At 43.8% G+C, this 26,656-nt stretch overlaps 1 protein-coding gene across 1 annotated transcript in view; it reads right to left on the bottom strand.

Annotated features, from left to right (window-relative positions):
- LOC118097624 (A.superbus venom factor 1-like) overlaps positions 1-26,656 on the bottom strand; it is a 68,538-nt gene that overhangs the window by 18,199 nt on the left and 23,683 nt on the right. The window contains exons 16-26 of the mRNA XM_060269009.1: positions 25,484-25,555; positions 23,630-23,830; positions 21,732-21,843; positions 19,924-20,009; positions 19,653-19,792; positions 17,514-17,723; positions 9,592-9,658; positions 7,115-7,201; positions 5,550-5,753; positions 3,201-3,276; positions 577-739 (exon numbers count right to left, since the gene is read on the bottom strand). Of these exons, the coding sequence (XP_060124992.1) occupies positions 577-739; positions 3,201-3,276; positions 5,550-5,753; positions 7,115-7,201; positions 9,592-9,658; positions 17,514-17,723; positions 19,653-19,792; positions 19,924-20,009; positions 21,732-21,843; positions 23,630-23,830; positions 25,484-25,555 (1,418 nt within the window). The remainder of the gene's footprint in view (positions 1-576; positions 740-3,200; positions 3,277-5,549; positions 5,754-7,114; positions 7,202-9,591; positions 9,659-17,513; positions 17,724-19,652; positions 19,793-19,923; positions 20,010-21,731; positions 21,844-23,629; positions 23,831-25,483; positions 25,556-26,656) is intronic.

Here is a 26,656-nt window from a genome sequence, read left to right as displayed (position 1 = left end):
TAGCGGCAGCAGTAGGTAGGGGTGTGTCTCACCACCATGTCCTCTTTTTGAATGCCTCTATAAAGAACCTGGCCTGCAGGAAACGGTCATCAGACAAAAGGCTTGAGGGACCACCTGCCTGCAATACAGTCTATTAGGAACCAGAAAATACATGGATATGTATTGTTATCAGAAAGGACTAGCAGCAGAAAGAAAGCATACCACCATCTCTCTGTGCACAAACACAGATTATGTATCTAAGCAATGAGGATAGATAGATCAACATAAACCAGGTATTAGCTCCCTACCTGGAGCTTGGATTGTAGGACTGGCAGAGGGGGCCTTCTTGGTGGTCCTGCTGCCCCATGTGATTGTGATTATAATGGCCTCTTGTCCATCGCAACCTCACTTTCTTGCCAATAAAGGTAATCCTCCTTCACTGGAGGCTTTGAAGCAGAGGTTGGATGGTCAACTGTCACAGATGCTTTAGTTGAGATTCCTGCATTGTAGGGGGTTGGCCTAGATGACCCATGGGAGCCCTTTCAACTTTACAGTTCTATGATTCTATTCAAGTCAAGTAGAAGAAAGAAAGCATGCCTGCATTTCTCCATGGATCGTAGGAGCATCTTCATGGAAAATTCCATCTGGTTTCTGCTTCTCCAGAATCAGCCACTTCACACTTCTACAGAGGTTATCGTTGTTAATGGAAGATACTATTCCTGAAGCCATGGCAAAGATTTTTATGACATAAGCTGTTAGCCTGCAGAGAATACAATGCATCAGCTCCACCATTAAACAGGAGTAACATGTTGGGCACCCTAAAGGCTAACAAATTAATTATGGGGACATGTTTTTGAATTACAATGTACTTTATCAGATGCATGAAGCACTGTCCTGCACTGAAGTTATGTATATGTTAAAGGTTACCAGCACATGGACAACAGTGATCAAGTTATCCCAGTCCAGAAATGGCTGCCTCTATCTTACAAGCCTGAAGCTGATAAAGGCACACCTAGCCACTGTGAGATAGACAATGGACCTGTTATCTGGCCCCTCAAACAACCCACCCACAGCACTTCCATCTACCCAAGATTCATTGCCAGTTTGTTGGCCCTCACCCAACCTACCATTGTATCCAGGCAGCTGTCCGAGACTTACATGGCCTTTCCTGATTCAAATGTTACAGAGAAATAGAGCTGGGTATGATCTGCGTTCTGATTTCCTAATCTCCCAGCAGCTTCACATACATGTTAAACTGGCGGCTGAACTACTGGAGCATTGCAATGTGCTTTACATGGGGGCCATCTTTGAAAATGGTTCAGAAACTTCAGTTAAGTGCAAATTATGGCTGTTTGCCAGTTGCCAGGTTCTAATCTACATCAACATATCATGTAACCCCACTTAAATTCCAGCTACACTATCTGTTTCCTCTCTCCCAGTGTAATCATCCCTTGGAAATTCACCTGAGACCCTTCTCTGGGTCCTTCTTCTACGGGAGGCTCAGAGGATAATGACAGAGGGCTTTCTCAGTGGTGGCTCCTCATCTGTGGAACATCTTTTTGGCATCAGGTAAAAGCTTACTCCCCCCCCCCAGGCCTTTTATGGACTGAGCTGGTTTTGTCTGTTGTCAAATGTGCTGTTAAATATTCTTCTGGCTGTAGTGTGTGAATGAATTGTATTCGTTGGTATGAGAAAAATTATGTTTTATATTAATTTTTACAGGTTTAATGAATTTATATTTTTAGATGTAAGTTGCTTGGGCACCTTTTAGACATCAAGAAACTAATAAATAAATAATGAGAATGATGCTGATGTTAATAATTATAATTAGTATAATAGCAGCATTGGGTACAAGACAGTACCCTACAGCAACCCACAGCACAACTGCCAAGGGGCCAAAAGACAAACACCCAATGCTGTTCTCTGAAATTGACCATGGAGAAGAGATCAGAACCATTGTAGAACAGTCTCTCCAATACGCATTTCACTAAGTCAGCTCAGAAGGATACCCTGTCAATGGTTTCAAAAGATGCTGAGAGATAAATTAATAAGAATAGGGTTACACCCTCTCTGCCCTTCTCCCAATAAACGTCACTCATCAGGGCAACCAAGCCTGATAAGAGACCCACAACTAGGCCTGAATCCAAATTGTAATGGGGGAGATAATCAGTTTCATTTAAGAATACTTGCACTTTTTTCACCACACCCTTTACAGTCACTTTCCCTCCAACATTTCTCCAATGAAAATAGGGACATCCTATTCTATTATTTAGGGACCCATGTGGCGCTGTGGTTAAACCACTGAGCCTAGGGTTTGCCGATCAGAAGGTCGGCGGTTTGAATCCCCGTGACGGGGTGAGCTCCTGTTGCTGGCTGGGTCCCAGCTCCTGCCAACCTAGCAGTTCGAAAGCACGTCAAAGTTCAAGTAGATAAATGGCGGGAAGGTAAACGGCGTATCCGTGCGCTGCTCTGGTTTGCCAGAAGCGGCTTAGTCATGCTGGCCACATGACCCAGAAGCTGTCTGCAGATGAACGTCGGCTCCCTTGGCCAGTAAAGCGAGATGAGTGCCACAACCCCAGAGTCATCAGCGACTGGACTTAACGGTCAGGGGTCCCTTTACCTTTACCTTTATTCTAGTATTTATTATTATTGAATTATTATTATTAATACCCCGCCCACCTGACTCGGATGCCCCAGCAACTATGGGCAGCTGCCAACATACATAAAAACATAAGAAGGCATTAAACATAAAAATAACTTTCCTATACAGGGCTGCCCAGATGTCTTCTCAAGGTTGCATAGTTGCCTAACTCCATAACCTCCAACATTTCTCCAGTGAAAATAGGGACATCCTAAGGAAAATTAGGACATTCCAGATCAAATCAGAAACTGGGGCGCCTTCTGTAAATCTGGACTGTCCCTGGAAAATAGGAACAATTGGAGGGCCTGCTCCCTCGATCCACCAGGTCATATCCAATTGGGAAGTTTTAATAAGCCAAGAGGGGCAACAATTGAGGAGACATATTACTGGCAGTGGAAGACAGGAGTGCCTGGCGTGCTATGGTCCGTGGGGTCACGAAGAGTCAGACACGACTAAACGACTAAACAACAACAACATTATTGGCCACATTGCTGAAGGACTTTGTCCATGTCATCAGGCTGCAATCAACATTTGGAAAACCCATCAGTGTTATATACTGCCAAATGAGTACTGCCTTTACCAAGTGCTACTTTCGCGGTCTTTAAAGGCAGCATAGGAGTCGTCTTTTTTCCTGTACGTCATCTGCTGGGTATAACCTAGAAAGGAAGGAAGAGAAACAGAACTCTGAAATGCTGCTCCAGCAGCTTAGACCAGGGGTCGGCAAGGCTTAAGCAGCCTGGGCCGCTTTACTCCCCCGGAGATCTCTCCACAGGCCAGATTGTGGGCGCCTTCTGGCGCAGAGGAGGTGTCTGCGTGTGCGTGCGCATGTGTAGACACAATTTCCAGCATAGGGGAGGCGTCTGTAGCTTCCTATGGGCTGCAGCCGATAGGAAGCCCCGCCAGCAGGGCCGTCTTAAGCACATCCAATGCTGTGGCGCAAAGGTCCCTCCGGCGCCCCCTCCCTTTCCCAAAATTTTGCCTGGGGCGGAGGGCTGCCTGACTACAGCCCGCTGCCGGCGCTCTCGCTGCTGCCCAGCGGCCCAAGGAGCAGGAGGCGGTTGGCACGCTGCCGACTGTGCCCCGAGAGTGATGGGGTGGGCCAGCCATTACTGGTGACATGGAGGAGGCCCCTCGGGAGCCGCTCCCGATCCCACCGCCGCCGCTCCCGATCCCACCACCGCCGCTCCCTCGGGTGACAGCGGCTCGGCAGGCAGGGGATTCCCACGGCCAAGGGAGAGGCGGCGAAGAAGGAGCCATAGGGCTTTGTGGCTCATTGTGCCTCGCCAATGCTGGGGCGCCCCTGAGAGGCCGGCGCCCTGGCGCAACGAGCCACTAGCCCCTATGGGAAGGACGCCTCTGCCCGCCAGCGCCGCAGAAGTGAGTCCCCGAGCCACGCTGCACTGGTTTAGCGCAGCACACAGGGACTTGCCGAGCAGGCGGCAGGTTCAGGGGTGGCTCGGGGGACGCTTAAACCACCCCCATGGGCCGTATCTGGCCCCCAGGCCTTAGGTTGTCGACCTCTGGCTTAGACAAATGCATCCAGACGGGCAACTGGCACTCGCCCTGCACAGAAAGAAACTTTGCTCTATCCCCCTTTTATTTAATTGCTGCACTGCCTCATCTGCTCTTCCTTTGCATATGCCTTTTTCCTTGGGTCCTTTTCAGCTTTTGCTTCTGGTCTCTTTGTAGCTTCAGCAGAACACCAGTTGAGGAACAGGGTTACTTTGCCCCATCAGGACCTTAACACAGAGCAGAATAGGCACCGCCACTATGAGGCATAGGCAGTTGAGAAATGGGCAGTTTCCTTCTTGTTATCTTAGGATTCTCCAGATGAGAAAAAAGGGAGATGGAAATTCCTAACCTTGTAAATGGGTATGGAGGCAACTCAAGTAGCCTTTAGAAATTTCTCAGAAACCATTACCAGAGGGTACCCATTCTTCAATAGAATATTATTATCAGTGCTTTTTTCAAGGGGGGGGGTGCGTACCCCTAAACATTTTGTGAATCTAACGGGAGAAGAAACTAAAAAATTTAGTTTCTTCTCTAGCACGGTGAATCGTCAGTTCTGTTGCTACCCCTGATGGCGGCCTCATTTCCTGTCACAGTGTTTCCTGAGTCTCAGACGAAAGCAAGCGTTTAATGTGTGAAGTAGGGGTTGGAATCTAGCAGAGGAATCGGGAAGATGTTCGTGCACACAACCTCATGCCAAAGGGGAAGTTACTGTGAGCTGTAATATGAGGTAATGCATATTTTTTGTACTTTTGTCCATTTGCTGTATTTATTTTCCCCAATTTGAACTATAAAATGGTGGTTTTCTTGAGTCAAAATGAGAGTATCCCTAAACTTTTTTAAAGAAAAAAACACTGATTATTTATTTATTTATTTATTTATTTATTATTAAGCCCTTCATCTGAAGATCTCGGGGTAGCTCACAAGATAAAAATACAGGATAAAAGCACAAAATAAATAGTTACAACAAAAACAAAACAAAACAGAACAATAACCCTCCTTCCCACAAACATATTTCAAAGGCTGTAGAATATGAATCAGTCCAAGCCCAAGACCTGGTTGAAGAGGAACGTTTTTGCCTGGCACCTAAAGATGTATAATTAAGGCACCAGATAAACCTCCCTGCGGAGAGCATTCCACAAATGGGGAGCCACTGCAGAAAAGGCCTGTTCTCATGTTGCTGCCCTCCGGACCTCATGCGAAGGAGGCACATGAAGAAGGGCCTCACATGATTATTACAGTGTCTGGGGCAGTTCATATGGGGAGAGGCTGCCTGAAACCTGTTGTAAGTTCTGTGGCACTCTTGATCTAGGAGGGTCCTGAACTCAGTGTTTCTATGGATGAACAACTCAATAAGCCATGGACAGACCTTTGCATGAGCTGGAGGAAGAACAGCTCTGGAGACACTCGATTGTCTTACCTTGCATGATCTGATTGATTGCATCAGAGCGGCGATCCACCCCAAGCTTCTCCCACTGCCCTGTGGTGTCGAGGTAGTGGGTGGCAATAACCGATGGCGTCATGGTGATCATGTTCTGCTCCCCACAGCCAGAGGGTGTTACAATGAGGTCCTTCAGTTCGGTCCCATCAATTGAGTCTTCAACAATCTGAGCCACGGGGTCTCCTGGCCAAAAAAAGAATGATAGCAAACATGTGAACCCAAGCATGCAGTAGGGACTTGCGTGGGTTGCCATCTTAGCCTTGCTGGATTGTAAGTGTGGGAAGATAAGCAGTCAAATCTAACAATCCATTTTCTTGCTACCGGTAGTTAGCATGTGAACGGGTTGTGACCACAGAGCTGCGTTGCTGATAGGCAGACTCAGACCATAGGAAGGTAATTGGCAGAAAAGGCTCTGTGTGATATCATTTCCCCTTCCTGTCCTGGGAGGAAAGAAAAAAAACAATGAAGTATCAGCAATGGAGACAGACGTCTTCCCACTTGCTCCAGTATTAGGCTCATACCTGAAGGTGTTATTGCTGTAAACACAAGTATTTTACCTGCATTTATTTTTACTGCTGTTGTTTCTAAGGACGAATGCTGGACTGTGAGTAACCTGCAAGCTTTAAACTTAAATTTCAGTCTGTAGCCTGTTTATTTGACATTTGGGGCAACATAGTGAGAGATCAGCCCAGCGGCTAATTCCTATGCTTTCAATTAAACCACAGGAGATGGGATTTAAACTCTGCTCAGCCTCCTGCTCTTAAATGCAAGTGGTAAGCTGATCCTTTCTGTCTGCTAACACACACACACACACACACACACACACACACACACACACACACACACACGTCTGTAGGGGAATAAAATATAGTTAATTATATTCCCTCACCAACCTAATAAAACCCACCAGTAAGCATGGACGGCTCTTTGCAGACTTGCCTCCTTCTTCCAGCTAGTTTTCTTTTCTGCCGGCCTTGTCTCCTTTGCATCAAGGGCTGGTATAATTAGCTACCAAGCTTAATTCAAGGGTTATTCCCTTGAAAGCCTTAAAGCTTTTTTTCCCACCTGCCACACTCACTGAGATCAGCAGAGGAGGCTCTGCCTGCTGTATGGTCTATCACTTCAGAAATGCTCAGAGAGCTTGCCTCAAGAGCATATTCCTGGGGCTGGTGGGTTGCTGAAAGGGGCAAGTCAGTTCTGCAAGCCTAGACTTCTGCATGTCGAAGCACACTAATGGTCAAAATTGTGGAAACCTTTTTGAAAAAGTGTATTCCTGAGGTTTGAATGAAGGAAAGCTACTGCATATCAACCCCTAAGCAAGTTGTGCTTCCTTTTTCTGGTTATTTGGCTATAATCTTTGATAGAACACAGAAAACTGACCAAACTTTGTTGCATTACATTCTTCATTAAATTATCTTTCCATTGATATATAATTTTATGGTATTCCTCCAAAAGAAAGTGGTGTTATGAGCCATCAAACCTCAGAAATACACTTTTTCAAAAAGGTTTCCACAATTTTGGCCACTACCGTAACTAGCACTTACCCTGAACACTAATTTTGGTCTCAGGATCTGTGCCAGGAATGATATCTTCTAAACTCCTAGCTTTGACCCAATGTTCCTGGACTCCATCTGAAAAATGGGAAGAAAAAGAGGAAAATTACAAGGAGGCAGAAACATTAGTTGCTTGTTGCTTCCATATTAAACTGTTTTAGTGTTGCTTTTCCACATCCTTTTCTAAAAGTGGCATTAAACCAAGAGGTTCCACGCAGGAACTTCATAGAAAACCAGAGGGGTGTTCACACATTATATTCTGTATACCTACTATACGTGTACAATAAAGCCCTGTCAGGACATTATGAAGCTAAGAGGGACAGCGATCGGGCAAGCTGATCGGGTGCCTGGGGCGGCACACATGCCCTGCACCCAGGGGTGAGGCCAGCCAGGGCAGGACCCTCCGTGGGGCCTCCGAGGAGTCTGTCTGCCTCCTCCCAGTCAGTCGCCCTACAGCTGAGAGGGGAGTGGCAGGTGGACCGTTTCGGGCAGTGCGGAGCCTGTAGGCACCCAAGCCGCTGCATCACTCCCAGGAGAGACGCGTGGCTCGGGTGTGCTGCAGGCCCGCGGTGAGTGCCGCCCGGCATTTTGTCACACACACACCTCAGTGGTGACACCTGGGGCAGTCCGCCCCCCCGCCCCCCTTCCTCTCCCCCGAAGAGGGAACATGGGCATAGAAGGGCAATTGATTTAGTCATGCCCTTGAGGACATGCTAATTCTCCGTACTCCTTATGCATAGAAAATGAACTTCTGAGAGCCTTTATATCAGGCATCCCCAAACTTCGTCCCTCCAGATGTTTTGGATTACAATTCCCATCTTCCCCGACCACTGTTCCTATTAGCTAGGGATCATGGGAGTTGTAGGCCAAAACATCTGGAGGGTCACAGTTTGGGGGTGCCTGCTTTATATTGATCGAGGCTTCCCATTTGATTGAAAATCCTCATCTTCCCACTTAGCTGGATAACACCCGAAGAGGGCTAGATTCTGGATCTGTTTGCGCACGTTCAGTTAGGAACACTCATGTGTGTTCCTATGAAGGGTGGGGAAGAAATTTGATTCAGTTCACAATATATTTTACACATGTAATTTGTAAAACCACATAAGAACCAAAACACTTTCCTTCAAAACATGCACTTTTCTGAAAGTATGATGTATGATTTTACAGCACCATAACTGTCTGACATTTTTTAAAAATAGCAATAATTAAAAGGTTGATGACCAAAATATTACCGGGTCATAAAATGGTGGCCATCATGCATAACAGTGAATGTTTGCTGAGCTTTAAATAGACCCACCGACAGTATATGTCAAGCTTCCTCAACCTCGGCCCTCCAGATGTTTTGAGACTACAATTCCCATCATCCCTGACCACTGGTCCTGCTGGCTAGGAATCATGGGAGTTGTAGGCCAAAAACATCTGGAGGGCCGAGTTTAAGGAAGCTTGGTATATGTCATACTCACAGAAATAGGATACTGGAGGCAGGGGGTAGCAAGATGTGAATGGAGCTAATGTCATATTGATTCCCTGTAAAAGTGGCCAAAGAATGGCAATTCTAGGGGAATTACAAATTGCATTTTTAAAATCAAAACTTGGAAGAACGGGAGGCAGAGGTTTTCAATGTTTTGTCCCAGGACAACAAATAAATACTGGTTCCTGAGCAAAGTAAACACATGAGACCAAAGTCCTACACAACAGGGTTTCTGCATTTAAAAATTTTCAGTAGTGCACAGATCCATAGCCTCAGAATGTAAGAAACCAAGTCAAACTATCTGTCCATCAAGTCCAATGTTGCCTGCTCTGATGGGCAGCAGCTCTCCACCTTATCTGGCACAAGTCTTTCCCTATCACTTGCTACCTGATCCTTTTAACTGGGAACTCCATGGACAGTTCCTAGGACCTTCTGCGTACAAAATGCAAAATATGTCCTGGACCAGGCATCCCCAGACTTCGGCCCTCCAGATGTTTTGGACTACAATTCCCATCTTCCCCGACCACTGGTCCTGTTAGCTAGGGATCATGGGAGTTGTAGGCCAAAACATCTGGAGGGCCGCAGTTTGGGGGTGCCTGCCCTGGACGGTTAAGTCCAGTCAAAGGCGACTATGGGGTTGTGGCGCTCATCTAGCTTTCAGGTCAAGGGAGCCGGCATTTGTCCATAGACAACTTTCTGGCTCATGTGGCCAACATGTTTAAACCGCTTCTGGCGCAACGGAACACCATGACAGAAACCAGAGCGCATGGAATGGTACCTATTTATCTGCCGATGAGCTCCTCCCCTTACATAGAGATTACTTCCTCTGTGCTCAGAACAATCTCCACAAGAGAAAAGAACTCCTGTCTGAAATCTTCCAGACAAAATGATACCCGTTTTCCCTAGTAAGCAAGTGAAAGAGCTGGGCAACAGAGAGGTGGTTTTCCAGGGATGAAGAAAGAGAAGGAAAAGAGAAGCCCTGAAGAATGAGGGTTACCGCTGTTCCCTTGCGTAGCTGGATCCAGCTCAATGACAGTCACAAGTTTTTTCTGCATCCCTTCAGGCTGGGGCAAGAAGAACAGCACAAAACAAGTCTCACTGCAAATATTACTTAACATGGCAGCAAAGAGCAATTCAAAAAGGCAGCAGGACAGGGCAAACATATGCAACAGATCTAGCTTCTGTTGCAAATGCAGTATGATTCAGTCACATGTTTGTGCCTGGATATAACACAGGAAGAGGTTCAGGTCAGCCCCATAAATCCCCAGTGGCTAAGGCATTGTAGCAATCCTGAGTTAGGGGTCCATAATCCCTCATCCATAGGCAGCACCAACCTGTCCTTAATGGTGCTTTGCCACCACAGCTGGATAGTAACAGATTCCATTCCGGCAACTCTTAGGTCAGCCCTGATGTCCTAGGAAGCCCACCTGTGTCCTAGCAAGGGGACAGAGCCCACCAGGAGAAGGGAGAGCTCTTTTCAGACCATGAGGTACTTGTGAAAAGCATCCTCCTCTACGGGAGTAATCTAAATTTGGGGAATCCAAATGGCACACCCTGCAATGCGCTTTCTCTCTCTCTCTCTCTCTCTCTCTCTCTCTGGTTGCTCCCGTTTATTTACAATTCAAAACATTCTCTGTCTCCAAACTAAACGCCCAGTTAAATTGAAACTGCTCCATGCCTACTCTACCCCTAGCTGCAATCGGCCACGAGAGATTGTAGGAAGCCATGGATTGTAGGAACATGGGGCCTAGCTTGGGAGGAAGCTATCTATCTCATTTCCTCACTCGCTCCTTCTCTTTTTTTTTTTTTTTTGAAAAACCTTTATTTACTTATAAAATTACATAAAGTAAAATACATAAGAAAATACATACAAAGCACATATTATTCAGTTACAAAAACAAAGCAAAATACATATAACAAATAAACAGTATTTTCGAATTGTACCGTTATAAGGTCGGCCTCCGAATCTCGATGGTTGAGATTTGATCTTTACAGTTTTTTTTTATAATCTTGAACCAAGAGGCTCGAAATATAAAAGCCAAATAAGAAGAAAGCAGAAGCGGAAAGAAGACAAAGGAGAGGAAAGATCCCAGGTAAGGCAATGATAAGGGAAGGAAAGGAGGGGGTAAGACAAGGGGGGATAGGATAGAATAAAAGGGGAGGGAAGACAGGGGGAGGAGGGGGGGGAGAAGATCCCAGGTAAGGCAATGATAAGGGAAGGAAAGGAGGGGGTAAAACAAGGGGGGGTAGGATAGAATAAAAGGGGAGGGAAGACAGGGGGAGGAGGGGGGGGAGAAGGAAAGAGAGCGGGAAAGGTAAAAGTAAGGAAAATAAGGGTAAGTATGATGTAAAGTAGAGTAAAGATATGACTTCCAAACACTTGTCATCGGTTCCCTCTCATTATTATATTCTATTAAGCTTTTCCTTTTCTTATTAATTAAATATCTTATTCTATTCCCATCACCTTATTTCTTATTCTCTTGTGTCTCTCAATCTAAACATATCACTAATTTTGTGCTTATTTTTTGTTTATAAAAATATTCATCCACATATTTCCATTCCTCTTTGACTTTTTGTTTGGGTATCCTTCTAATCGCTGCGGTTAACTTTGCTAGTGTCATGTATTCAGTCAATTTCAAATACCAATCTTGAATGGTTGGGATCTTATCTCCTCTCCAATTTTGGGCGATCAGCATCCTAGCTGCTGCACACGCATAGAGTAGTATATTCCTCCTATCCGATGGTATGTTCTCCGGGATCATGCTTAACAGCATGGTCTCGGGTTTTTTCTCGAATGTAAATCTCAACATTTTTTTCAGTTCTTCATATATACTTGACCAATATGAGCTAATCTTACTACAACTCCACCAGCAGTGGAAGAAGTCTCCCAACTTCTCCTTACATTTCCAGCATTTATCTTGATTGTTTCTGTAGATTTTTGCCAATTTTGCTGGTGTAAGGTGATACCTATAAACCATCTTCCAGATATTTTCCCTTATTGTCATACATGCTGTAAAATTTATATCCTCAGTCCATAACTTCTCCCACTGCTTAACATAGATTACCCTCCCTATATCTTTAGCCCATTTTATCATTACATCTTTTACTATCTCATCTTTCATGTCCCATTCTAATAAAAATTTGTAAATTTTTGCCAATGGTTTTTCCTGATTTTCCAATAATAATTCTTGTAATTTTGATCTTTTGTCCTCAAATCCAATTACTTTATGTCCTTTAAAAATCGATTGCAATTGAAGATAATGCAACCAACTTTGGCAATATTGTTCGATTTGGTTGTATGGTTTTAGCTCATACTGGTCATTTACTTTTCTAAGCAGTTCTTTATATGTCGGCCAGTTACTCCCTTTGGGTTCCTTACTTGTTGCTGACATTTCTACAGGTGAGGCCCACCATGGAATTTTGGGCTCCAATAGGCATCTAAATTCCTCCCATATATCTAGTAGGGGTTTTTTAAATACATGGTTTGTAAATGATGTGTATTCACCTCTTTTTTCTTTTAGTAGATGTGCATGCCAACCTCCAATGTTTTTGAAACCTTCCAATTTGAGTAGCTCCAAGTCATCCAACATGAACCATTCCCGCATCCAACACAGGCAGGATGCAGCATAATACAGTTTGAGATTCGGAACTCCTAACCCACCTCTTTCTCTTGCATCCGTTAATAATCTATATTGTACTCTTGCCTTCTTTCCTTGCCAAATAAAATTATTTAGATCTTTCTTCCAAGTGTCGAATGTTTCTTTTTTTAATTTTATTGGCAGCATTTGAAATAAAAATACCAATTTCGGTAGAACCATCATTTTAATTGCGGCAATCCTGCCAGAAAGTGTTAGATTCAATCCCTTCCAATTATCCATATCTTCTTTTATTTTCCTCCAAATTTTAGCGTAGTTGTTATCAAATAATTCCACTTTGTTATTAGAAATATTGATTCCCAAATATTTGATTTTCCTCACTATCTCCCACCCACTGATCTTTTGTATTTCATCTCCTTCTTCTTTTCTTATATTTTTAATCATCAATTTAGTTTTTTGATTGTTAACTTTTAATCCAGCTACTTTCCCATAATCCAATAACTTTCTTTTCAATTTAGGTAGGGTCTCCACTGGGTCTTCCAACATTATTATCAAGTCGTCAGCGAAGGCTCGTATTTTGAACTCAGTTCTCCCGACCGATATACCCTTGAGGTCTTTGTCCATTTGAATATCTTTTATTAAGAATTCTAGGGCCCATATAAATAGTAGCGGGGACAATGGGCATCCTTGCCGCGTTCCTTTAGTTATTTCAAATTCATTTGTTATGTCCCCGTTAATAATCAACCTCGCCACTTGTTTGCTATATATGGCCTTTATTCCTTCCATAAATCTTCCTTTGATTCCTAATTTTTCCAACGCCCCCTTCATAAATTCCCATGCCAAATTATCAAATGCCTTTTCGGCGTCTAAAAATATAAAGGCAGCCTTCTTACTAGGATTCCATTCCACATATTCAAACATATCCAACAGAATCCTAATATTGGTTGACATCTTCCTTTGGGGCAAAAATCCTTGTTGTTCCTTCCCTATTATTCTGTTTAAAACACACTTAATCCTATTGGCCAGAATTCCGGCAAAAACTTTATAATCAATATTTAACAATGAAATTGGCCTGTAATTCCCTATTTCCTCTTTTCTCTCTATATCCTTGGGTATCAGGGTAATATATGTATCTTGCCATGTTCTTGGAAATTCACCTCCCTCTAAAATCCCATCTACCATTATCTTATACACTTCTTTTAATTCCTCCTGCAGCACTTTATAATGTTTTCCTGAAAGGCCATCCGTGCCTGGTGATTTCCCCAATTTGAGTTTATTTATCTCTTCTTCTATTTCTTGATATGATATTGGCTTATTTAAATTCTCCAATTCTTCTGACCTAATACTAATTCCATTAAATTTGTCTAAATATTTTTCTAATTTCTTTTTATTAATATTTTCCCCTTTATACAATTTACTATAATACTTCACAAAACAATCTTGTATTTCATCCGGGTTGGTCTTAATTTTACCCCCATCCTTTATAGCTATAATTTGCTGTTGACTTCGTCTTTTCCTTAATTACCAGGCCAATAATTTGCCAGATCTATTTCCAAATTCAAAAGTTCTTTGTTTTGCCCACATAATTCTGTTCTCTATCTCCTCATCCATTAACTGTTTTAAATTATTCTGTAGCATTTTCACTTGTGTCTTTATATCAACATTTTTCGGGTTTCTCCCCAATTCCTTTTCTTTGAGTTCTATCTCTAATTTTAGTTTCTCTAATTTTGCCTGTTTATCCCTTTTATATCTACTTTTTTGTTCTATATACAATCCTCGAATAAAGGCCTTACTAGCATCCCATACAGATGTTATGTTTACCTCTGGCGATATGTTGAGTTGAAAAAATTCCTTAACCGATTCTTTCAATTTTCTGGCAAAGACCTCATCTTCCAGCATCCTATCGTCCATTCTCCACCTTTTAATACTTTCCCTCACTTCTTTAATCTGCACCATCACTGGGTTATGGTCCGTTACCGATTTGGCCATAATCTCACATCTTTTAACCAATGTCGTTAGACCTGTGGAGACCCAAATTATATCTATCCTTGAAGCTGATTGTTTAGCTTCGGAGAAGAACGTATATTTTCTTTCCGTTGGTTGCTTAAGTCTCCACATATCTTTTAACTCGTAATTCTCAATTATTTGGAAGAATGTTTTCGGCAGCTTACCTCCTTTTTTAGTATTGCTTGATCTATCTAAATTTGGTGATACAACACCATTAAAATCCCCCACAAATATTATCTCCTCCCCATCAATAACCTCATTTAGATTTTGTTCAATTTTTTGAAAAAAGTTGGATTTACATCCATTGGGTGCGTATATATTTATCACTATTACTTTCCCTTTCGGAGTGTAGATTCTCACCCCTACCACCCTCCCCTCTTCATCCTGAAATACCTTTTCTGATTTTAAATTCCCTTTTACATATATTACTACTCCTCTTTTTTTCTTCTTCTTGTCAGCTGATACATATTCTATCCCCAATCGTTCATTCCTTAAGACTCTTTCGTGTTTTTTTACCACGTGGGTTTCCTGTAAACATATCACATTCCAATTTCCTTTTTTCAAAACATGTTCCACTCTATTTCTTTTCCTCTTACAGTTCAACCCATTTATGTTCCATGACACTATATTTAATTCCATAATTACTTTTATACTATTAAAATTGCTGTCGTTCTATATATCTATATGTATACCTACTTACGTATACGTATAGATATTCCTTTTAGTAATTTGCTTCTTTTTCTTAAGATTGTCGACTTTTATTATTTCAATAAGAAGGATAAAGAAAACTTAGTACATAAACTTATTACACAAACTTCTATAATTCAATGTTATAATCACCTCACCTCCACCCCTCAATAAGGATTACATTCAGTTGCAAACCTTTTCTTGTCAATTAACTTCAATCTTAGTTCTCTTCCTCCTCACCCCCTCCCAGCAATTCTTTCCCTGATCTCTCCAAAAAGGCTTCTGCGTCTTCTACACTCTTTATAGTTTTCCTTCTGTCTTTAAATGTAAAAGTGAGACCCTCAGGAAATTCCCACACATACCAAATCCCTTTCGTTGTTAGGGCGTCCGTCAACTTTTTATATTTTTGTCTCTTAAATCTAAATCGTTTCGGAATCTCCTTAAAAATGGCAATCAATTTGCCCTCAATCACCAAGGGTCCCTGTTTTTTCCTTTGGAGAATTTTGTCTTTTAACAGACCAGAGTTTAGAAATATGAGGCAGTCCCCGGGTCCTTTAAATTTTTTGGATCTGTCCCCTCTAACTCGGTATATCTTGTCCACATCTAATATCAAATCTTCTTTAACACCAAGCCATTCTGCCAATTCTTTGCATAACTTCTCGTCAATCCTTTCACCTTGCCTTTCAGGAACGCCTCTCAAACGGAGAATTAGCTCCTTCTGTCTCATCTCTACGAGGGCTAGTTGGTCCGCCAGCTCCTCTTGCATCTTTAGTAGATCTCTCCTCTCCTTGTCATTTCTTTCTTGGGTTCTCCTCAGATCCTTGCTCTCTGTTGTTAATTTACTAATATTATCCTCTTGGTTGTTAACCTTGGTATTCAGCTCTTTCACCGCCTTTTCCATTTCCTTGTTCTTGCCAAAAAGTTCTTTAATTTGGCCGGTCAATTCTGAGATCACTTTAGAATTATTCTCTAATTTAGCCTCAACAGAATCCAATTTGTCGTTTAAAGTTTTATTTATCTCCGTGATTAGAGTTTTATTCATTTCGGTGATCAAATCCTTGACATCACCTAACGGGTCGTTATCTCCCGTAAGGGATTGGCGTTTTGTCGTTGCCGTTGCCGTCGCTGCTCTAGTTTTAGATCCCATGTTCTTCCGTTTTTTTCCAACTTTTGATGTTTCCGAAACAGGTATCCACTGATTCTCCAGATTCACTTTAATCACTTTCTTTAAGCCCCAGTCCTTTCTTTGTGGAAATCTCCTTGCACGGGCTCTAATGAGTCATTGTTCCCAGATTAAAATTGGAAACATAAAAATGAAAAAATATAAAGAGTTCCGTCTAATTTGGATCTTAATTAATGAATTCCAGATACAGCTGTCTTCACAGGGGAGGGTTTGGAGGTCGTAGAATGGTGAGATGGGGGGGGGGGTGAGATGCCTAGATGTCATCAAGGTGTTCAGCCACTAGATGTCACTCCAATCAAGCCCTCCAGGTTCACCCCCTTCCTCAAACAATGTTTGTCTGAGCGTTTTAGCAAAAGCGGGCGGTCGCCATTTTCTTTCAATATATCCTATGCCGTCCCTTCTCTCTTCCCCCTCCTCTCCCTCTCCTCCTGCCACGTCCTCTCCTCCTCCAAGATGTTATTTAACTCTCCCTTCTTCACTCCTCTTCTCCCCTTATCTGAAACGCAGTTCCAAGCCACAAATCACAGTCCAATCCGATCGTATAACAGCCAAAAGGTCTCCCGGTGTTAATAATCTCTTTAGCGCTCAGCACTCTAACCTTTTTGTAACTCAAGTTGTGATATTCTCTTACAAGTTACGCTTGGACACAAGCAGATATTGTAGCTGTTCTTTCAGCCGGCGATACTGTGTTTCTCCGACTTTATCCTCTCCCCCCCCCCGCCTCTCCAATCGTTCTCTTAGGCAGCGCTTTTCTCTGCTGCAAAATTTTTACTCTTTAGTGGTTAGTTTGTACTTGCTCTATTCCTTCGACCTTCACGGGGGGGGATCCCTCTTAATAATCTCTAAGTCGGTGAGTTTCAAGCGCTTACCGGGCAAGTCTACCGCGTCGCGATAATGGCGTCTGTAGTTAAAAGCTGGACTCCTCTCCGCCGCCTCCACAAAAAGTGCCGGTTGCGGAGTTCTGTCCCTCTTGCCGCTTTTTTCTCTCTTTCCGACGAAACCCCCGTACTTTCGTCGTTTGGGGGGGGCTTTGACGCTAAGCACCCTCCCGTTAAACGCCACTATCCTTTTAGTTGGGCTCGGCAAAACGCGGAGCTCCAAGTTTTCGTGACTCGCTCTCAGGGCGCCTTCACCGGAAGTCCTCACTCGCTCCTTCTCTCAAGGAGGAGTGACTCCAGGTGCCCTCAGTTCTAGAGAGCAAACCCCCTTGAGTGTAACTTGAAACCATTGGTTCAGGTCCTACCCTCCAGGGCAGGAGAAAACAAGCTTGTTCCCTCTTCCATGTGACAGTCCTTGAGATATTTGAAGTTGCCTATCATATCTCCTCTCATTCTCTTTTCCAGGCTAAACAGACCCAATTCCCAGAACCATTCCACATAAATAAGGCTTGCTTTCCAGACCCTTGATCATCTCAGTGGCCCTTCCTCTGCACAACTTGTTACGTACCACAACCTTCAGCTTCTTCTTCACGCCGTCCGCAGCGCCTCCCAAGGCAGCAGCTTTGACCTCAATGTCATGGTGTCCCAACTTTAGTGGAATGACCACAAATGGCACTGCCCTGGAGGACTGGCGTTTAATAGTGAGCATCTGTTGGTATTTTTCCTTGGCAGTGGAAGCGCTGCAGAAGGCTGGGTTGTGTATCAGCTCCACCCGCACCTGAGGAGAAAAGAGAGATGGTGTGGGGTGAAAGACAAAGAAATTTATAATAATGGATGGATTAAAAGGTCTGAAACTGGAATGTTAAAGGAGCTGGTCGGGGAATCTAGGGAACTGGTATATAAGGGAGGGGGGGGATTTAGAAGAAATTGTTATATTATAGAATAATGATGTTAGAATTGGGAAAATAGAATATTTTAAGGAAAATATTAAAGTCTAAGGGGATTTGTTAGAGATAGATTTGATTAAGATGATGTTTAAAATTGTTTAAGTTCTATTAAAAGGTGAAGAGTAAGATTTCTAAATGATGAATTATATAAAGAATTAGAATATTGATGTTAGATAGATATGGGTAGTAATGTGAGAACTGCTTAAGTTGGGTATAAATTAGACTCGGGAAGGGAGGGACGGGGAAGTCGAAGTTATTAATAAGAGTTAGTAATAAGATGGGGTTTTTTTGTCTTTTTGTCTTTTCTTTTTTCCTTTTTCTTGTTCGCTTTTTGTATTCTTTTTTCTATTTTATCATTTATTTATTTTTTAGTATTAGGCCCTATTTTATGGGAATTTAGTATAAGGAATAAAGAATGTTATGTATATTTGTATGTTGAAAAAACCTTCAATAAATATATTTTTAAAAAAGAAAGAAAAAAGAGAATGAAGTGATCCATTCTCATGGGGGGGGCAGGGATCATTCAGTCTGTGATGGGTGGGGGGGAAGGTTGTTGTTGTTGTTTAGTCGTGTCCAACTCTTTGTGACCGCATGGACCATAGCATGCCAGGCACTCCTGTCTTCCACTGCCTCCCGCAGTCTGGTACTTTAATGACAGGAAAGGTACTTGCAAACAGCCTCTGCTACCCTTCAAACGCTACATCTATGCCAACAGAGAACAAAGGGTAATTTACCAGCACACAGCCATCTCCAAAATCTTGATTGGGCTGCTTCCCCTCGTAGACAGAAAGCAACTGGAACAGGGCATTTGACAAGCTCCTCTTCAGCAGCAGAGGTCCCTCGGCTCTGGCTAGCTGAGCTCAAGTTTAAGCACAATCCAGATAAGTCTGTTCAGAGATGATTGTCCCTCTGAATGGCTGGTGTACGTGTAACTCTGCTATGGAAGCTGGAATAATTTTATTTTCCTATCCCCTGTCTAGGATACATGCTTTTCTGTCCCAGGCCCATTGCAGAGGAGTGTTCAAGCTCCGCTTTCCCCAAGACTTCCCCTCCTGCTATTTTTGCTTGCTAACTCCCTGATCTAAGGACTATCCAGTGGGAACATCTCCTTCATGAAGCAGGGTCATGCTTTAGCTTCCAACTAGGTGGCACCCAAAGGCTCCTGCTCCCATATCATTCACAGCAGGAGTGAGTGGGGGCCCTTTCCCCTGTAGGAGATGGAGCGAGTATTAAATCTGTAGATTTAGACCTAAACATCCTATCCCAAGTGTGGGGGAGAAATACAAAAGTGATCTGGTTGTGAGGCCTTTTTAGCAGCATAAAACACTTATAAGTTATTAAAGCTTAGGAAATAGGCAATTACACCTTTTTATCCCTTCTGTATGCTGTCTATTGACATCCCCTTCTTCACCTCCGTTGCAGAGAATGAACCACACATTTTTGCCAAGAAGAAAGGAAAGAGGGGGGTTTACTTACATTTCAATGCAGGCAGCACATACAGTAAAGTAACGTGCAGAAAAATACTAGGTATCGTAAAATAAAAGCTGGTAGTCTTATCTAACACGCCTGAAAGCAGGAGCTTTAGCCATGCGCATCTGGTCAGCTTGGAGGCAGCTGGCCTGAAGTGCACGTACATTTCATAACAAACAATACCAGAGCAGGTTACAGTGTAAAAATAAACAGGCAACACACAATTTGCGTAAAACAATTAAGCATGAAATCATCAACGTCAAATGCTTCTGCCAAAAGCTTGCACTTACTTTGAGATCCCGCCTCCTATAGTTGTAGAGAACAGCCCGGATCTCCACCTGTTCATTCCTCACTACCGAATAGGGTAGCCGTAGATCGATGAAGAAGTCCATCCTGACAGTTATCTCATAAGGGTCAGCCACGCAGATCCCTGCAAGGAGGGCCAACGGGAAAGGAAGCAGGTTGAAAAATCAAAAGTACTTGAACACTGCCTAGCCTAGATTTTTGTCAAGGCAGAGTGTGGCCTGGCCTCATCTCCCCAGCCCTTCTCCCCTTCTTCACCTTTTGTGTCTGAAATGCTCACAGCCAGCACCTCCCAGGTGGTGATCGAATCCTTCAGGTAAACAGGTATTGTTTTGGATGAGATCCTAGGAATAACAAGAAAGGTGCCGTGTCATACATACCTGAGTGCAGCTGCTACACAGGGAAGATAGCGGATAAGCAAATATCTGTTGGTGGCTAAGATAATGCATGTGTATTGGGTGCTATGTAAAAAACAAAAAGTTTTTTATTTTTTTAAATTACATATATTATCATATCAGTAGACATCAGAATGGAATGCAGACTCGTGCAAAATAAATCAGTTGCTGTGGAATAGAAAATACCCGATGAAAATGTGAATAGATGTTGGAATGGATTGCGGCATGTTCGGTCATCTCTGTTCTTACATATGTTGAGTTGATCAGTCCATGTTTTATTTGTTCCAGCTGACCAGTTTGGAGGAGTTCCATCCAGGTTTTACCTAAAGCTCTAGGGACCAAGCAGGAAAGGCGGTGCGATCCACCCTGGGTGTCATAACTGAGGGGGTGACAAAATGCCGGGCGGCACTTACTGCGGTGCCTGCAGCGCACCCAAGAATTGTGATGGTTGGGCGCGCACAGGCTCCATGCTGCCCAAACGGTCCACCCGCTGCCTCTTCCCCCCCCCCAGCTGTAGGGTGGCTGAGTGGGAGGAGGCAGGCAGACTTGAGGCCCCACAGTGCGCCCCGCCCCTATAGATGACTTGCCCTGCCCTCACCCCACCCGTATGGGTGGCTCACCCCGCCCCTGAGCGCACCGCCCCAGGCACCCGAGCGGCTTCCTCCGCCGCTGGGACCAAGCTCTGAGACAGCTAAGACCATACTGGTATAATTCTGGTGGGCTTTCCTCATGCCTCGTGTGTGTTTGTTCTGAACCAAGTGTTTTAGTGATCATCATTCATATTAAAGCTACATCTTACACCCTGCTCTTCGTCTTTGACAAATTGTGTGATGGATAGATATCAGCTCCACACAAACTTAGCGTTCAAAGTAGGACTAGCTAGCTCACGTGGTGCCATGCAGCTGTTTTGGAGTACAACTCCCTTCATTCCTGACTATTGGCAGTGCTGGCTGAGGCTCATGGGAGTTGGAGTCCTGCATATCTAGAGGTAACCGCATAGGTTACCCCTGCTCTAAAGAATCCTGATAACTGTAGCTTTGGTGAAGGTGTTGAAGACTATCTTGTCAAGGCTTTAATAATAATGATAATGATTTATTATTTATACCCCGCCCATCTGGCCAGGTTCCCCCAGGCACTCTGGGCGGCTTCCAACAAAATATTAAAATACAGAAATCCATCAAACATTAAAAGCTTCCCTGCCTTGAGATGCCTTCTAAAGGTCTGGTAATTGTTGTTCTCTTTGACCTCTGGTGGGAGGGCATTCCACAGGGTGGGTGCCACTACCGAGAAGGCCCTCTGCCTGGTTCCCTGTAACTTGGCTTCTCGCAGTGAGGGAACCACCAGAAGGCCCTCGGCGCTGGACCTCAGTGTCCGGGTAGAATGATGGGGGTGGAGACGCTCCTTCAGGTATATTGGACCGAGGCTGTTTAGGGCTTTAAAAGTCAGCACCAACACTTTGAATTGTGCTCGGAAACGTACTGGGAGCCAAGGCTTTGGGAAGAAGAAATTATTGTCAAGCTAGCTAAACAGCATAATCCTCTCTCTTGCACTGTGTGTGTATACTTGAGTTAAATGGTACTTGCTACAAGTAAATGGATATAGGATTGCAGCCTAAATCTGTAGAGCAGACACTAGGCTCCAAAGGAGAACCTAGCCATTACAGCTTTGTACCCTTGATCATTAGGAGGTGCCGTCAGTTGTTCTGTTCGCCATAACCAGCTCTCTGGAAACTGAGTCCTAGAAGTGATATCTTCATCAGCTAAGAAATCATCCTCAAAGTCACCTGGGAAAACAGGAGACAAAGACTTAGCTGCAATGGCCTTTGTAACTGTGACGTCCCTGCAATAAGTGGCCAAAACAGACCCAAAACTTGACTTCTGGCTTCGTTCTCATTCAGAAGAGCAGCTTCAGGAAAAGGCCACCATCTCAACATGCTTGGCAGGCTAATGCTTATGGCCTCGGCAGCATTCACATTGTTGGACACCACAGTCCTGCTATGGAAGGGCAGCTGCAAAGGCCCCACTATGGCCCCTGCCACTGGTATAAGGAAAACCCTCCTGGATCAGGCCCCACTAGTCCAGCATTCTGTTCTCCCAGTGGCCAAGCAGAAGCCTGTGGGAAACCCGCTAGCAGGATTCAAGCACAAGGGCCCTCTCCCCTCCTGTGGTTTTCAGCAACTGGTGTTCAAAAGCATTGCTGCTGCCACCATCTGTGGAGGCAGGGCTTAGCCTTTAGGGCTAGTAGCCACTGAAAGCCCTATGATCCTCCGTGAATTTGCCCTATCCTCTGTTAAAGCTATCTAGGTTTGTGGCCAGAACTCCATCCCTGCAGCAGCAAGTGCCAAAGTTTAACCATGTGTTGTGTGAAGAAGTACTTTATTTTATCTGTCCTGACACCTCCCACATTCCATTGTTTGCACAGCATTCGGAGCTGCGCAACAGAGGCATCGGGCGGCACAATGCTCAGGGCTGTGTGTTGGAGGTGAAAGTTTTAATTTAGTCCCTGCGACATTGGGTTGAGCGGGTGAACAAGAGAAGTGCTCCCCCCTAAAATAAGCTCAACAGCCTTGGGTTCCAGCACCTCTTTTTCTAGAAAAAAAGCCCTGAGCAAAACTATAAGAGATTCTTGAGGCAACAGAATGGGCTAGATCACTGCAGACTGCAGGAGGTTTTTGTACATTCTTTAATACCCATTGGCTTGAGCTTTGTTTTGTTTTTTAAGAACTCTTTGCATGTAGAAAAATTTGTACAGTCGTACCTTAAAAGTTGAATGGAATCTGTTCTGGAAGTCTGTTCAACTTCCAAAATGTTCAGAAACCATAGCATGGCTTCCGATTGGCTGCAGGAAGCCGCAGAAGCTGTGCACGATATCCGGCTTCCGAAAATCATTCAAAAACTGGAACACTCACTTCTGGGTTCATTCAGGAGCCGATTTGTTCGGGAGCCAAGGCATTTGAGGTCCAAGGTACGACTGTACTTGCGGGGAGTTTTTGTAGTGGGAAGACATTCAAAAATGGCACACACACACCCTCTTGAGGTCAAAAATAGTAGTCTATTCTACCACCTCAGGAGTTCTACTAATTTTTCTGCATGTATAGACCAGGCTTAAATCAAGACACACACCTTGAACTCCTTCCCAGAACTGCTACCGGTATGTAGCACCTCCTTTCCATCAAAAACCTAATGTCCACTGTTTCTATGAGGCTTTTGGTTTAATCTAGAGATGCCCCTCTCCACCTGAAACAAGGCCCAAAAGGGCGCAGCTGCATTTGTGAATGCCCTTGTGTCTTCTCTTCTCATGTCCTTCTGCCTTCTCTTCACTCCTTTCACTCTTCTCTCATTCCCCTCCCTTCTGTCAAATCTGCAGTCTCCTCAGACCAGGGCCCAATCTTTCTGCTTATGTAAAGTGTCGGATAGGGCAATGGGATCACATAAGCAACAAAGGGTTTTGCAGCCCTTCCATAGTGTCCTGAGAAACTTACTTACCATCTCCCCAATAGTGTGCCTCTGAATTATTATTATTATTATTATTATTATTATTATTATTATTATTATTAGAAATCTACTTGCTTCTTGCCAATATCAGTTCTTCATCCCGCTCGTTCTCATTCAATATGTCTCTCATGTAGCGGCAACATTCAAGGAAAACATTCTGGCACTCAATCTGATCCACAATGTATTGTATACGCTTTTCACAGCTGTAGCCCATGGGGTTCTCATGCATGCCATCTTCACAGCACTTCCTTAGTGTCCGATTCTGAAATTGGCCAGCTGAAATATGCAAACAACATGTGAAATATCAAATAATGTTTCCCATGCCTGTGTTGTTCTGCTACTCGTAACAGGCATCATAAGAAAGCTGCTATCTTATTCTATAGTAAGAATGTAAGGATGTTGTCATGCTGTAGTTTGTATGGCTGCCAATAGGAGGCAGGCAGTCTAAGGAGGCATACAAGCTGGCCAAGTGAGCACTCGGGTAGGCCAGGCAGTGAGAACCACAAGAAGGTGCTATCATGCTCTCCTTGTCATCACTGCTGCCACTGGCAGAAGCAATGGAGGGGATTCTTTCTGTGTCTCCCCCCCCCCCTCCAGTGGTGGCAGTGACTGGAGATTGTGGGTATGAGGGGCTAAGGTAAACTGTGAGGAGATGGGGGTTGAGTGAGGTTTAAAGGAATTGGGAGGGATGGCAAGTGGGGCAGGGATGATTGGGGATGGGGGGTAGGTGGGGATGGTGAACAAGAAAAGCAGATGTGCAGCCCCTAGTGCAAATAAATGCTATGAATGTTATTGTTTTGGATTCTCCTGATGACATACCTGCCAAGTTCCTGTCTGAGAAATAAGGGACCGGACCGGAAGTAGCAGACCGGAAGTAGCGCTGCCGCCATTTTGGAACTGGGCGGAGCATGCTCAGAAGCGACTTTTGATGCTGCTTTGCCCAGTTCCAAAATGACCACCACGCCAGAAGTCGCACTACAGCCATTTTGGAACTGGGCAGAGCTGCATCAAAAGTCGCTTCTGAGCATGCTCCGCCCAGTTCCAAAATTGCCGCCACGCCACAATAAACCGGGGGGGGGGGGACAAAAAAATCCGTTTTTTCAGCTGGGAACAGCTGGAAAAATGGGGGTTTCCCGGGGAATACGGGAGTCTTGGCAGCTATGCCTGATGATGGTGAGATATGGGAGCGTATAAGGCAGCGTTTCTCAGCCTTGGGTCCCCAGATGTTGATGGACTACAACTCCCATCATCCCTAGCTAGCACGACCAGTGCTCAGGAATTATGGAAGTTGTAGTCCAACAACATCCAAGGCCCAAAAGTTGAGAAAGGGTGGCATATGTTGGGAATGCCTGAAAGGGTGAAGCTGTTGGATGGGGAATAAAACTTTGCTCAGAGGAATCGCGTTTTAGGGAGCCTAAAGGCTAAGTATTGATTTGTTAGCCACTGTAGAGTGAATTGATTCTGACCAAGTGGCTCAGCAGAATCAGGAAGCTGTTTTGACACAACTCCAACCCACCATCCCTCCTGAGGAAAGAGGCACTGAATCTCTTTCTGAAGCCTCTGAGGTCAGGTCAGTTAAAATCACGTCTCCAAGTTACAATATTTCCCCCCCCCCTCTTTTGGAACTCAGCAGTATCTAGGACTAGTGCATAACAATAAATGTTAATGCCTACTGTCACTCCAAAACAAATGAACGGAGCAATGTTAGTGTAGGAAATCATTGTTAAATATGTTCTGGGTTCAGAAAGAGTGTCATTAATTTCATTGGATTTATTTAAAAAGTTGGCATTGATAAGGTTCATTAATACTTGTGTGAAAATCAATGGGTTCATTTGGTGGCTGAATGAGAGATTTTGGAGACGAGCTGGAATTCATGTTCAATGATTGCAAAATTCTACACTATTCTTGCCTTTGCCATGCATCACATACCTTTACTTGCTTTAGATTCAATGAGCTGCACAGAGCAGCGCCGGCGTCTTGCAGGCTGAGGGCACTTTGGATCTGGAGTAGAAAAGGGAGAAACAAAAACTAAGTGTTTGGAACTGAAATAAGATATTGGTGCCGCTGAATTCTAATTCCTATGGAGACTGACTTTATGCATGTTTACGTAAAAGTGGTTCCCATCGAGTCCAATGGCGCTTACTCCCATGTAAGGCTTAACTACACGTTACACATCTGACAATGAACTCCTGATAGCTGCCCTTTCTCATTAAGACATCTTACAGGGGGTGCAATGTGGAGTATTGCTGATTGTCCTGATTGTTGAAGCTATTTCTTAGAAACAGCAGTCTTCGGTGATTTGTCACGTGTATTTCCATACCACACAGTGGGGAGTAGTGGGACTGTTCTTTTTTTAAAATATTTTTATTGGATTTTATAGACAGGGGGGGGAAGAAAAAACATGGAAAAATACAAAATACAAAAAAGGAAACATATAAGGCAATTTCAACAAATCTTATTCCCCAAAATTCTTCACATATCAATAACAATAAAAAAGAAAAAGAAAAAAAGACAAAGATAAGAGTAAAAATAAAAAATTCAACTCTATAACTTCAAATCTAAACATTTCGGACTTCCTCATTCCCCCTTCTTGAGTTCTAAGTATTACACTAACTCTTGCAGTTCCCAATTCTAAAATCACATTCTTTTTTCTAGGTTGTAACTTCTTTATTGCTAATAACCCTTCACACTTCACATTACTATTATTTAACTACTAATCTCTACCCTTTACCCAAAAATATTCCAATTTATCTATCAAAATCTTTTACCCCTATTATTCCCACCCACAAAACAAAGTCTATCCCCCTTTCCTTGAAATCAGAGGCATCAGCCAGTTCCTTAATACATTCCGAATTCAGACCATTTTTTTATCAATCAATACAAAGTAATACAGGACTCCCTCAACCCACTCCTAATCTGTCCCAATCCAAGTTTTGCCGAACCCTTTCCCCCCTCTTCTGTAATTCCCACACTTTATTTCCATTCTCAATCTCTCTCACTTTCTGCCCCCCACCTACTTGCTTCCTCCCCTCTCTCACTGGGGTATTAACCTTTTTGTTCCCCTTTTGGGGGGGCTTTTGAACTCCCGCCCTCCGCTGTTTC

Source organism: Zootoca vivipara, chromosome 16 (genome assembly GCF_963506605.1).
Source record: "Zootoca vivipara chromosome 16, rZooViv1.1, whole genome shotgun sequence".
NCBI classification, from domain to species: Eukaryota; Metazoa; Chordata; class Lepidosauria; order Squamata; family Lacertidae; genus Zootoca; species Zootoca vivipara.
Note: the sequence above shows the minus strand (reverse complement) of the source record. Positions and strands in the feature narration are given on the sequence as shown.